Genomic DNA, 12,682 nt, shown 5'->3' on the forward strand with positions numbered 1-12,682 from the left:
CCTATATCATTATTATTAATGAAAATAAAATAAATGTGCCTTTTATTTGTAAACGCTAAGGAACACAATGTCCCTGAACTGAATACACAACAAAAGACTTGATGAAAGTGGGCAAGAGAGATTCAATAGTTAACCATTGCACTTCTCTTTTGGGAGAAGATGATGTAAACCCCACACCATGTGACACCGTAATGAATAATACAGTAGAGAGAGAGTTCGAGCGGGAGAGGGGACACTATAAGGTTGGATGAGGATAAAAAGAGAGTCATTTATCCTTGCGACCAAAAGAGGAAAACACGCACAAGTGCTGTTTCTTGAGAGAAAGGAAGATGTGCTGGCTGCCGGTAGACCAGCCTTTGTTAATGCCGGGAGACTCGTCATTCTCCCGGAGTCCGTCGCCTTGCTCCGTGGCTCAGGTGGTGGCATCCCGTTTGAGAAGAGTCGGGGACCAGATGGAGAAGAGTTGGATGTCCAGTGATAGCGTGTGCCGCCCAGAGGACACTTCAGTGGGGTTTAGCGGCAGAGGACCCCTGCGGAGCGCCCTGTGGAGCCTCGCTGTGCTCGTGCTGCTCTTCACCAAGCGACACCTGTAGGCGCCGTTCAGCAACAGGTGCGTCAGCCAAACATCCTCACGGGACACTTCAAACTCACGCGTGTGCGCTTATGAAACTGAAAAAATATATATATGTGAATTTATAGACAATATATGTGACACACGATTTGGGTCTTCTCTGCTTTATTACTTAAGAATATTTCACAACAATCAAACCAAGTGACAACAAACATGTCCAGAACTGTCACGTGCATCGTGGATGTACTTTTTTCTTTTTTAGGCTGAGTCATTGAGTAATTGAAGGCCATTGACACAGTGTTTCTCTTTGTGTAGATGCATTTCGGCGTAAGCAGTGAACCCAGACGATGAAACTACAAAACGTCTGCGCAGTTCAGCCGGAGGATGTGGTCCGTCCAAGTTGTGGACACGTCTGTCAGCAAAAAGGCGGAAGATGCGGGGCTCTTTGTTCACTGTTTGGGGTTGAACAATCTGACGTGATGACTCAGGCCTTTTTTATGGATGCACTATGATTTTGTAGACTGATGATGACAATGAAAATCTTGAGCTCTTTACTAAGCAGGGCTTTCTGCCGGTTCTGCGCTCATGTGCGTGCCTCTGTCATCCCCGCTAACTAAGCGGTGATGTAATGCTCCCTTGGTAGACCGGAGAGGAAAGCTTGCTAATAAGACTCTCTGAATGTTCACATTACAAGATATCAGTTTCCAGAGGGGGAAAACCCAGTCAACTACATGATGCACGGATAAGTTACACAAAGCAGTAAACAATGCACAGGGCTTTGTACTGTCATGCTGTCCTCTTTTTCTATAAGCTATTGAACATGTAAATACAGAGGATGGCTGTTTTATAAACGTTTTCTACAGTGTTTAGATAATAATGTAAGTAATTTTCTGCGCTTTTGCATCAACTCGTTTCTAAATGCAGTGTTACGTGGCTTTTATTTGTTAAAAAATATAGGACCTGTGCATAGGAAGCTATGCTGTGGATTTGTCTGTCATTTCTAACTAAACAGTTGGAACACTCTAACAGTTGATATGATGACTGTACTGAACATAAGCTCTTTATAACATGTTCTTTTTACTTACTACTGAAATATTTTATATTGAGTTTGGTATAGTGTAATAAAAACAAAGTTTTCAAAACTGTGTATTCTCTAATTATTGAACAGGTGGTTTATTGAGTTGTAACTTTGTTGAATAACACAGAAATTACATATACACTGAAGTTTTAATATGATTGTTAAGTTAGAGTTAGAATTCTATTTTGCTAAATTAATGCTTAATGTAGTGAAGAATTTATATAGTTATGTAATAGAATAAACAACCATGTTAAAATCATACTGTTGGCTAGACGCATTACACTGGTAAATGACCTTTGCATTATCCAGACCCATGACCTTGCCCTTAAAAACCCTTACTTACAACATGTTTTTAATACAACACAGCAGATTGTCTACCACTGTTTACAGGGCCACATGGGACACAGGATGTATATGGACTGATGAAGCCTAGTAGATTTGGAAGTGCGCCGAGGTGGTGCCATCTTTCCAGCATCGCGGGGTCTCGATGACTGTGGCTCTGCAGAGAGGACAAGTCCGCTCCCGATCGAACCACAGACACAGGCAGTCCTCACAGAACACATGCTGTAACAAAACAATGCAAAAAACAATAGTAGCAATCGGCTTGAATATACATAAAATTTACACAGGTTACAGTCTTTTTTGCATAGTTCAAAAATTTTATTCAATAAAAGATGAGTTTACGCAAATGTATATTTTAAAAGGTATGTAACTTTTCTGGTACTCCTTGAAGATGTTATTGCTTTGCCTGTAATATTCCAATGTATGGCATTAATGTGTATTTATGTTTCATTTACATTTATAAGTCTATAAGATTTTTTGTTTATTCTAAAAACATTAATTCTAACTGCAAGCAGATTCACCTCTCCACAGATCTGACCTGTAACTTGGCCTGGTCGCATCACCTGTCTGAATTGTCAAGTATGTGCCATAATGTGGAACATTTCAGGAAAAGCAATAATATTTCCATGGAGACAGGTAGGCGGGAGATCTTCTACTACAAAAGTTACATAGTGCACCTTTAAACTAATTAAACTGGAGGATAAAGAGGCAAATGCTAAAAATTCTGAAACAGTATTGTCCACATAGATGGCAATAATAATATACAGTTTCTCTGAGCCCAGAATAGGTTGTCATGTTCTCCATTAATTCTCTTGTCCATTCAATGTTTCACTGTTGATAACTTAATAACTATGTTGAAACGTTTTTCTCTGGTTTTGGTATTATTAGTTGGAGATAATGATTTCTTACCTGACAGAGAAGAGCTATGGGGTCTCTGAAATCAGACTGGCAAATAGCACAGATGTCACCAGCCTCACTGCACTGCTGGCTGCCGGCTCGCACTCCATAGTTCTGGGTGAAGAAATTATAATTAAATTGTACTAAACATATGTTATTCCCGTAAATGAGAAAAAAAAATTAAAACCTCACCTGAGTGCCACAAAGGATTACAAATGCCTTGCGTATGGCGGAAACACGGCCACAGATGTCGAAAGACTGGAAAACAGTGACTAAAACTTGAAAAATTATTTGAATTTAAACTGATAGAAGAAAAGTCCCTGTCTGTGGTTTTAACACATATTTCAGTTCATTCCATAGTGACGGCATCATTCAATCAACTATGTGCATTAATCATATCCGTTTAATGACACTGAGCTGAAAATAGGGTTGGTGTGGTTTTGTAAAATGACTAAACAGAATTTTGTCCTCCCCATTTCAAATAATTATAGCATGAATCTTGAGCAGTCAGTTTTATATTGACAATTCTTTTGAAATAGATTAACCCAGTAAACCGGGTTCCAACTTTTAACTCTTTTCTACCATTATCTCTGTGAATCATATATTAATGCAATCAGTAACAGAATGAATCAGACCCAAATAGGCACAAAACAGATCAACCTATAGTCTTTAATAAGGTTATTCTAGACACTAAAATTCACTCTTCAATTCCAAGCATTATACTTTCACAATCACAATCAGTAATAGTAAGCTCTGCAGCCATGGCTGCCCAAACTGTAGTGGTAGTAGTAGGTGGGTGAAATAACTTGCTCAAGGATACAACAGTACAGGTCTGAGCAGGGACAAGTTGTACCAACATTTGGGTTTGTGTCTGAGTCACTCTACTCAAACTTAATGGTCATAAAATATTTTATTTTTCAATGATGCCATCTATACAAAACCTGAATCTAGAGTGTAAAGAACATTAGTTACCTTGCAGAGGCTGTAGATTATGATGAGTGCAGCCCCTAGAAGGTAGCTGCTGGAAGGGTCCTCCCCCATGATATATTTGTACCAGAGCTGGATGGGCACTAGAGTCCGGAACAACTGGCTCAGCTCTTCAATCAGCAGGTAGCACTTCCCCTGTAAAAACATACTAAATTATTCAGCGTAACCCACCATTCACTAAACATTTACTAAAAATGCTAAGCTTGATTTGATTGACTTAAGAAATTTTCTCAAAGTGGACAAAATTACTAAAGAATTTTTAAAATTAATCCCACAACACAAATTCATTTTTAATCCCCTTCTATCAACAAAACAGGAAAAGCTTGACAGCTTCGGGGCACTTTTCTATCTAGTCAAGAGCAGTGCAGTATTAAAAGCTTAAAAAACAGCACGCCTCCAGCCCAAACATGGCGGTGGTCCAGCGCGCCACAGTTTCACAGCAGTACAGGCAATTTCCCCACACTGCTCGGGAAACTGGCAACCGCTCTGTCCACCTGCTACCCTGCGCCTGCATTAAGCCTAGCCCTACGGGGGTTACACAGCGGCTCGAGAGGACCTGCAATGCCCTCCATAATCAGACACAAGAAATGAACTTTTCAACTGTTATGTGAATGACTGACTGAATAGACTTAAGTGTTAGAATTTGAATGTAATCATATTTAGTTTGAAATTGGGTCTACAAACATCCAATTTTAATTTAAACTTTAATTAGTTTAACACACTGCACAACTTTTCTAGTGAAGAGTTTGCCACCTGCTTGTTTTCATGGAATGGTCCACAGTATGGAAATAAGTATATCTATCTCCATGGAGACAAGCAAGTTACAGGTCATATTTGTGGAGAAGTTAGACCGTTCATGTTTTTTAGTGCACTTTTAAAAATATAAACATGTTGCACACACATTTAAGAGAAATAAAGAGATAGCAATATCATCTTCATGGAGACAAGCAGGTGGCACATTGCCAACCAGAAATGCAATTCACTTTTAAAGTTATTTAAACTAACAAAGATTATACTTTGATACTATAATGAAAAAAATATTTCACCTTAGTTTTTTCAAGTTTTCAAGATGTTGAACTTTTTGACAGTTTTTTTTTTTTTTTATGTGGATAGGCCTAAAAATTAGAGATAATAACCAATAACCAGGTAAAAACATCAACAATCACATAGAATTCTAATACAGAATTCTTGGAGAGAAAATGTTAAATATTGATTCACTTTTGGTCCCAGTGGCATCTCAGACTGTGTAATGACCTCCTGTATTGTATTTGACAGAGATTGATGACGGGAAGTGAAGAGCCGAGAGCAGCCAGGTTAGTAGACGAAGATGGCCTATCAGCTATTTCATCTTGTGTATTGTCCCCTCAGCTTGGTATCCCACTGTGCACATCACGCCCACGCAAAAACTGTCAAATCTAAGGTTTGGACTGAGGCCAAGTTGAAGAAAGCTCCACTGCTAACAATGTCTGAGCTGTTTGTTGTTTAATTGTTTGTTTAAAAGAATATTAATAGAAGTGGTTTCTGCTTTGCTTCAACTGCAAAAGGTAGTATTTCGCATTTGATGAAAAATAACAGCATGGCAATATTTAGTCATATTATTATATTGTATATTAATTATTTTATACATAATTTGGCACAGCTCAGAAGTGAAGTTTGTCTTAAGAAATTACTTGTAAATGCCACAATTTTAACTTATTTTTTAGATCTTAATTTATCCAATTTATTATTCTGATTTATTTTACTAATTCTATTTGACCAAAATGTACTTCTACTGGCTTATCATAGTTTTTATTCCTATTAAAGTTGAACTGGTTTTAAGATGAATGTGTTACTTTTATTAGTCAATGGTAACAAAAAAATTTGAATAATTAGCATAAAGCCAATGTTATAGCAAAATGGAGAATTGTCCAGACTTAAACTGAGAGTAGTGTCATTATATTGTAATAGTTTTTTGTATCCAGACATTGATGCAATAATGAAGCCATCCAAATTATTCCATACTATCTGCAAGTTTAAGAATGTTTAAAAACTGCCATTGCAATAGCAATAAATGATTTAAAACAAAATAGCCTATCTTCAAAATGCTATATAACAGGAAGCCGAAACCCATGAATAAGTCAGTCCACACTACTTGGCCTGGGTGACCTTAGATCAAATCAGGACAAATCCCCTATCAAAGCTGATCAGAGACAGTTGACAACACGTGCGTATGTTTTTGTTGTGAATGGAGTGAACAGGTAATGGTTCAGCTCCGGGGAGGGATGACCTCACTCTTGCTAACCCCCAGAGGGCAAATGATCTCAGTTGTTGGCTGCTGTGCGTCTGATAGGCTTGTAGCTGCATTTATCAGTGGAAAATTTCATCCTAATAATTTGTGTCGTCTGCCCTGGTTGCCCTGCACACAAACAAGGTGAATGTGAGCAGCACCTGTCTGTCCCATTGAGTGCAGTGATATTGTTTGGCCTGAGGCTGCCCTTTGCACTCGACTGGAGCAGACCTTATGAATACAGAGCAGCTGCATACTCGGACCCTACAGCACTGTCTCTCTTCAGGATTTCATTAGATGTTAAAAATGAATACCTGTTGTAAGAGCCTGAACAAAACAGTTGAATAGCTAAGATTTAGTTTATCAAGGTTTTTTTGTTTTGTTTTTTGACTTATTTGTAAATTCTTTATTATTTGTATGTTAATTATTACTTTTCCTTTTGTCAGTGTGTTTTGGCTCACATTTCATAATAACTTACTAAACTGGTTTTGTATGTTGTTTATAGCTTGACCCTTTTATTCTTTTTATTTGGCTTTGTTTGTGGATGCCCAGGGGATCTTCAGTCCAGTACTGGTATACCAGGTAGTCTGGCACAAGTAGGTCTGAATTATGTATTCTTCTTGTCCGTCTGTAAAACATTAGTGCTTAAGGAAGTATTGGAGTTTTGTTTAATTTTTTTTTTTTCCTTTTACTATTTTTACTTTTATTGAAATTCATCAGTTTGGTATTCTAATGTTTGTTAGTGATACAATGAAATTCCTATCCCATTTTTTTAATAATGTAAAGTAATTATCACCAGGAGCAAATAGCTATATGCTAGCCATTAAGCTATTTACACCCCTTGGGCTCAGTTGCCTCACAAACACACAGTAATGCCCTATAGGCGCCAAAGCAGAATAGTAATTAGTTAGGTGATGGCATCATAGTGTTAATTTAAACGATTGCAACAGGAACCAGAGTTTGTGTCTTAGAATTCATTTTGAACCCAAGGTTATGAGGATTTAGTTTTTAAGTAGTTTGGGACAGTTTTTTTTTTTTTTATCTGATACACAAGAAGCACACCACAAAATCCACATGTACAGACAACTACTAATACTGTAAGTTAGTAGGTCAGCAGTTTTCTGAGATGTTTTCTATTTTCTGAAATGTAGCACTCTGACTTGTTTTCCAAGTAATTTCTGAGACTCATGATTCATCTCAAATGACAGATGACTTCAAACTCAGAGTGAGTTTGTGAGGGCAGTGACTGTGACTGAGATTTAGGCAAGAGGACTCAAACTTGATCTGCCTACCTCTGTTTTATAAACATGTTATTATAGGACATCACAGTAGGGGCCACTGGGGGTGCACAGAAGTTATTGTTGCGTTACTTTATCCACTGTGCAGCAATTCGGACTCAAATATAATTTTTTATTTGTTGATTTGAAAAATTAAGACTTAGACTTGGATTTGGACTTGTAGCTAGAGTGCTAACGACTTGACTTGGACTCTGACCATTCCCTCTATCAAAGACTTAGTTGGATATGGTCTAGAACAATTATGACTTGACATGTTTGACATGCCAGCCAAAAATAAACAGTACAATATAATTCACCTTGTGAACCTTACCCTAGATTTGAAGGCCAGCATAATCTTCGGCAGGAAAAGGACGAAACATTTCAAACCAATGGTGAAGTACTTGAGAACAAAGTCCGTGATGCCCACAATCCAAATAAGATCAAAGAAGTCAAAGCTGTCAAGATTTGGTTTGGCAAATATAAGGCTAGAAGAAAAAAAAACAAAACACATATCACATTGAGAGGTATTCTGTGAAACTAAAAACGTGATGAAACAAGTATTATGAACATGATGACGAACTCAACAAAATGATATAATACACACACACAAAATACTCACAGGATAATAATAGATATGGACCGCAATACATCCTAAAAATGAAACAAAATGGAGGAACTCAGCCCAAACATTCTACCAAAAAAGCATACAACCAAAATCCCAAATGAAATGATGGGGGTGGAGGAATGCAGTCTACATGTGTAAATGTGTTCCATCCTATACCTGTTCTGAAGCTCTTCACTGCGAAATGTGTAGTAGATATAGAAAATATTTCCTGCAAGAAATAGGAATATCCACAAAGCAACTAGCAGCGAACGATGCTCCTAGCAACAAAGGATCATAATAATGATTCACATAGTGAATTTTGCATCACAGTTACCACAATTATGATAAATACTACATATTGCAAAACTTTAAATTTGTTACAACAGAAACTAAGACAAAAACAAAATGAGGACTAAAACGCAGCTTAAGTGACAACATTGTCTTCTGATAGTAATTTAAACTGAGTAGTTTAACTTGATTTATTAAATTTTTTACCCTTAATGCAACTTGATGCTTTAAAGATGAGTTGGCGTAAGCAAAAGTACAAGCCAACCCCACGCAGACAGCTAAGCCTAGTAGAGAAAAAAGCAATGAGGTGGATCTTTCTTTTCATTTTAGTTACACACTTCAAACAAATACCAAGCTTGTGTTGAAAGCAGACTTTGGCCAGCAGTATGAGGATAAAGGGGAAACCCCGCTGTAGCCAGGTGACCACCGCCTTCAGCTCAGACAGTGCTGGAGCAGGAGTGGACTGGTCCTCCTGGGAGTCCTCCCTGGAGCCATGCCTCTCAGAGCCAGCTGCTGTAGTGGCCTGTTGGAGCAGAGAGGGGGTCCGGTGCTGCAGGGGCTGGTGGTGGAAGTGGTGGTGATGAGGATGGTGGTGATGATGATGATGCTGAGTCGGACGAGGAAGGAAAGGGCCCACCTCGCTGCGATGGGGGCCCCCTTCGTCCCTGGAGGAGGTGGTCATCTGGATAAAAACGTCAGGAGGAGAGCCCAGGACTAAGCCAGCTGCCTGGAATTGGGCAGAGGACACAGAACCAGAGGGAACGCCCACCAGGCCAGAGAAAATCTGTTGGGGTGAGGTTGGTGATTCTGGTTTCAAGCAGTCAAACACACCACCCTCATCCAGGCTACTCTCTGACCCCAGAGTTTGGCTACGGCTCCTTAAAAATAACAAAAACCCATACGTTATTGTGCTGAAAACAGGTTATACAGCACTCACTTCTACATGCAGCAATAGAAGTGATGAAACATATTCAACTGTTAAAGCTGCTAGTCTATAACTTTAACAGTTGAATATGTTTCAAGTTGAATATGATTACAAGAAGAGAAAACCTAGAGGGCCTGTGTTCACACCTTTCAGAGGGCATGCCATCCGTGTTGCTGCTATGTCTCCTCTGCATTGCACATCACCTGTCACATGGACCAGCTCTAAAAACAACATGAAATGCCTTTTATTCATTAGACTCAAGTGTTTTATAAGATTGCAAATAGATAAAAGATGTCTTTTACCTGAATATGTATACACATTTCTGTATGGTTGTTCATTGTGGTACGTTGACGAAGAGGGTTTTGTGGATGCTGAGATGCCCTGTATCCCTGCGTCAAGCACTTCCTGTAGGACGGGACATGTGATCTTTTTCAACCAATCAGAAGCCTCTTTCAATACCACACCACATCCGTGAGTTGGAGATTTGTTTTGCTGTTTTTGGCTGTCAAAGTATGCTGGGAAAAAACACATATAGCGTATATCAGCTTTTCTTTAATCAGCTATATTTAAGTGCATTGTGTGGTATTAAGAGGAAACATTGCGTAGTTGGATAACTTTTCGGAGATGACATCGGTTTATGGGAGCTATCGCGGTGCTACTACGCTAATGCGACCGTAGCTAACGAGCTAACAAAGCTGACAAATGCTACATGCATCTGCGTGCATACCAGCTCGCATTTAATCAATAGCAGGACCACATTTCTATTTATTTATTTTTTTGCAATATATGGTTTTGATGCCTCTGAAATTATAATAATGGGCTAGCTTCAAGGACAAGCGCTAACCTTGCACCAAAATCCTTATACGATTTTTTATTTTTTTGTTGTTTTTGTTTTTTTTGTTTTGAAGCTACATTTTACTTTTTTGTTCGTGGAACCAATAGTTCTTGCATTGCCTCGTAGCTCAGTTAGAAAGACGTGAGAATCTGTTAAGGCCATGCGATGATGGTGCTGCGACGCCTATTGAGGAAGCGCTGGGTGCTTGGAGTGGTCTTTGGGTTGTCTCTTATCTATTTTCTCACCAGCACATTTAAACAGGTATGATTATTCAAAACATGGATGAGTGCATTTTTATCATTTGTATAGTAGGCCATCTAATGAAATCCTGAAGTAAACCATGTGTATGATCTGCCTGTATTTACTATGATCATTTAAAATGACTGTTTACCCTGTTTGACAATTGTTATTTTGGTTTTATTATTCCACAGGAGGAGAGGACCATAAGGGATCGAACACTCCTCGAAGTGAAGGATTCAGACCACCGCATCCCATGGAAAGTGCGCTTTAACCTGGGCAACAGCAGCCGACAAATCACTCAGTGCAGAAACTCAATTCAGGGCAAAACTTTGCTCACAGATGAACTTGGTGTGTGGAGCTGATATTTTATATGAAATCCTGCATGTTACGTTTTGCACCATATATTTATACCATAACTTCTCTATCTTGCAGGTTATGTTTGTGAGCGAAACGATTTGCTAGTGAATGGTTGCTGTAATGTCAACGCTCCCAGCACAAGACAGTATATTTGCAAAAGTTGCCTAGCCAATGGCTGTTGCAGCATATATGAGTATTGCGTATCTTGCTGCCTCCAACCTGATAAGGTAATCTGTTTCATCATGGATGTTTTGTAAAAATTTTTTTGTACATGTGAAAGTGACAAACATCACAACGCTGTAGGAACCTGATGGAAATCTCCACTGATAATATGACTCCTCTTCCTAATTCTTATCTGTTCTGTTCAACAGCAACCTCTTCTTGAGCGCTTCCTGAATCGGGCCGCAGAAGGTTTCAGTAATCTCTTCACAGCTGTAGAGGATCATTTTGAACTGTGCCTGGCAAAGTGCAGGACTTCTTCACAAGTATGTTTGATACTTGAAACTAAAGATGATAGTGATAATAATGATGAACACAGTATTGAGCTATAGATTGCAAAGCTGTTGTTTAGTCACATTATTCATTTGTTTTGTATTTGTTCTTTTCTGCAGAGTGTCCAGCATGAAAACACTTATCGAAACCCTCAAGCCAAATACTGTTATGGAGAGAGCCCACCAGAGCTGCTTCCTATATGACACTTTCTCTCCCATTCCCTGGTTTACTATGAAGTCTGACACTGCAGTGGTACATTTACAGGCCACTGTTAGGATCCCAGTCTGGCTCAGATTCGATAGCTATACTGGAGAAGGGTCTTGAACATTGGGAACATTGAAAATGGACCTCAGATGGGACAAAAGTGACTGTGTTTTTCTATTATTTACACTTCATAAGTGCGTCAACGTTTTCATACATTCATCCATGATGATCATTACTGGCAGCTCAGACGTCCAGCAACTCATTTCATGACAATGGAAACAACATTGATTCTATTGAGAACAAACCTTGTTTTGATTTTATTGTCAAAGGGCCCATATTACGCACATTTCTGATCTATGTTATAATGTTTCCTTATCAAAAACATACCTGGAGTTGTTTTCATTAATACGTTTAACACACAACCCCTATATAGCGTATATAAGATCAGTTCTTCTCTCAAGTGGAAAACTCTGTTTTGCTTTGTGTTGTCATGTGGTAATACAGAAGGTGCCCTGCTGTGTTTTTAAACTCCATACACCTTCACTAGACTTATTTGGATCAATTCAGCTGTGGAATTTCCTATCTCTTCTGAACAAACAGTAAAAGGTAGCTGTTAGCCTGAAAACGACAGCTTCATGTCATCACAAGGTGGAACAGAGCATCTTGAGTTTTGGAGGTGTAGACAGACTAATAATACAGGATTACTTAAATGTGTAAATTAAAACAGCTCTAGGTATGTTTTTGATGAGGTAACATTATTACATGGGTTAAAGCTCAACAGAATCCATGTCCATGGACCTTTGAACAACAATGAATGTGTCAGTGTCTTGTGCATGTGAATTAAACTGTTATTTAATTTAAAAAGTTGGAGAATTTTTTTTTTTTTTTATAGCTGGTATTTTAAAACTGCTTTTGTTATCTAGGAAAATAAATAAATACAACAGGTTATAAACATTTCTCATAAAAAGAGTTAAGATGATCCATACAAAAATAGTTAGTTCAAATAATAAAATTACAATTTCTGATTAAATTTTAATTGATCGGTTAATTTGAGGAGGAGGTGGCCCACATTAATCTTTGTTTCAGTTTGGTTGTTGTCCCATTTCTCACTGATGGAAGTGTGACAGACTTATCGCCTTACCCAGCGCTGTCCATCTGTCCATTGCTTCACCAGTGTACAGTAATTGGAGTCCAAAGCAGTGACTTCTTTAAAGGTGATTTTATCTGCCTTACCTCAGGCAACACTCTAGCTCACAGGGGAGAGCCGAGCCAGAGTAAAACAATTAATCATTGTGAAGGTTGAGAAAACAAACTAGCAT

At 38.5% G+C, this 12,682-nt stretch overlaps 2 protein-coding genes across 2 annotated transcripts; one reads left to right on the forward strand and one right to left on the reverse strand.

Moving 5' to 3' along the window:
* Nucleotides 1-1,718: 1,718 nt before the first annotated feature.
* rnft2 (ring finger protein, transmembrane 2) lies at nt 1,719-9,428 on the reverse strand. The gene is made up of 9 exons (XM_020919102.2): nt 9,382-9,428; nt 8,662-9,188; nt 8,518-8,594; nt 8,200-8,300; nt 7,750-7,903; nt 3,861-4,010; nt 3,081-3,146; nt 2,901-3,002; nt 1,719-2,213 (listed from the first exon to the last, which is right to left on the reverse strand). Exons 1-9 carry the CDS (start codon nt 9,426-9,428, stop codon nt 2,079-2,081), a joined length of 1,359 nt encoding a protein of 452 aa, XP_020774761.1. The 3' UTR covers nt 1,719-2,078.
* A 257-nt stretch (nt 9,429-9,685) lies between these two features.
* spring1 (SREBF pathway regulator in golgi 1) lies at nt 9,686-12,227 on the forward strand. The gene is made up of 5 exons (XM_020919090.2): nt 9,686-10,331; nt 10,502-10,658; nt 10,743-10,894; nt 11,039-11,152; nt 11,279-12,227. The coding sequence occupies exons 1-5, from the start codon at nt 10,236-10,238 to the stop codon at nt 11,360-11,362; spliced, it is 603 nt and encodes a 200-aa protein (XP_020774749.1). The 5' UTR covers nt 9,686-10,235; the 3' UTR covers nt 11,363-12,227.
* The last annotated feature ends 455 nt before the right edge of the window (nt 12,228-12,682 follow it).

This window comes from Boleophthalmus pectinirostris, unplaced genomic scaffold (assembly GCF_026225935.1).
Source record: "Boleophthalmus pectinirostris isolate CB_2022bp ecotype Guang Dong unplaced genomic scaffold, ASM2622593v1 HiC_scaffold_4, whole genome shotgun sequence".
In the NCBI taxonomy this organism is placed as follows: Eukaryota; Metazoa; Chordata; class Actinopteri; order Gobiiformes; family Gobiidae; genus Boleophthalmus; species Boleophthalmus pectinirostris.

What these genes read in the sequence shown, in the direction of transcription:
- spring1 (XM_020919090.2), top strand. Translation starts at nt 10,236, where the DNA reads ATGATGGTGCTGCGACGCCTATTGAGGAAGCGCTGGGTGCTTGGAGTG. An exon ending in GCTGCCTCCAACCTGATAAG is followed by an intron (nt 10,895 to 11,038) that starts GTAATCTGTTTC and finishes TCTGTTCAACAG; the next exon opens with CAACCTCTTCTTGAGCGCTT. An exon ending in AGTGCAGGACTTCTTCACAA is followed by an intron (nt 11,153 to 11,278) that starts GTATGTTTGATA and finishes TCTTTTCTGCAG; the next exon opens with AGTGTCCAGCATGAAAACAC.
- rnft2 (XM_020919102.2), bottom strand. Translation starts at nt 9,428, where the DNA reads ATGCAGAGGAGACATAGCAGCAACACGGATGGCATGCCCTCTGAAAG. An exon ending in TAATCCTTTGTGGCACTCAG is followed by an intron (nt 3,003 to 3,080) that starts GTGAGGTTTTAA and finishes TTCTTCACCCAG; the next exon opens with AACTATGGAGTGCGAGCCGG. An exon ending in CCATAGCTCTTCTCTGTCAG is followed by an intron (nt 2,214 to 2,900) that starts GTAAGAAATCAT and finishes GTTTTGTTACAG; the next exon opens with CATGTGTTCTGTGAGGACTG.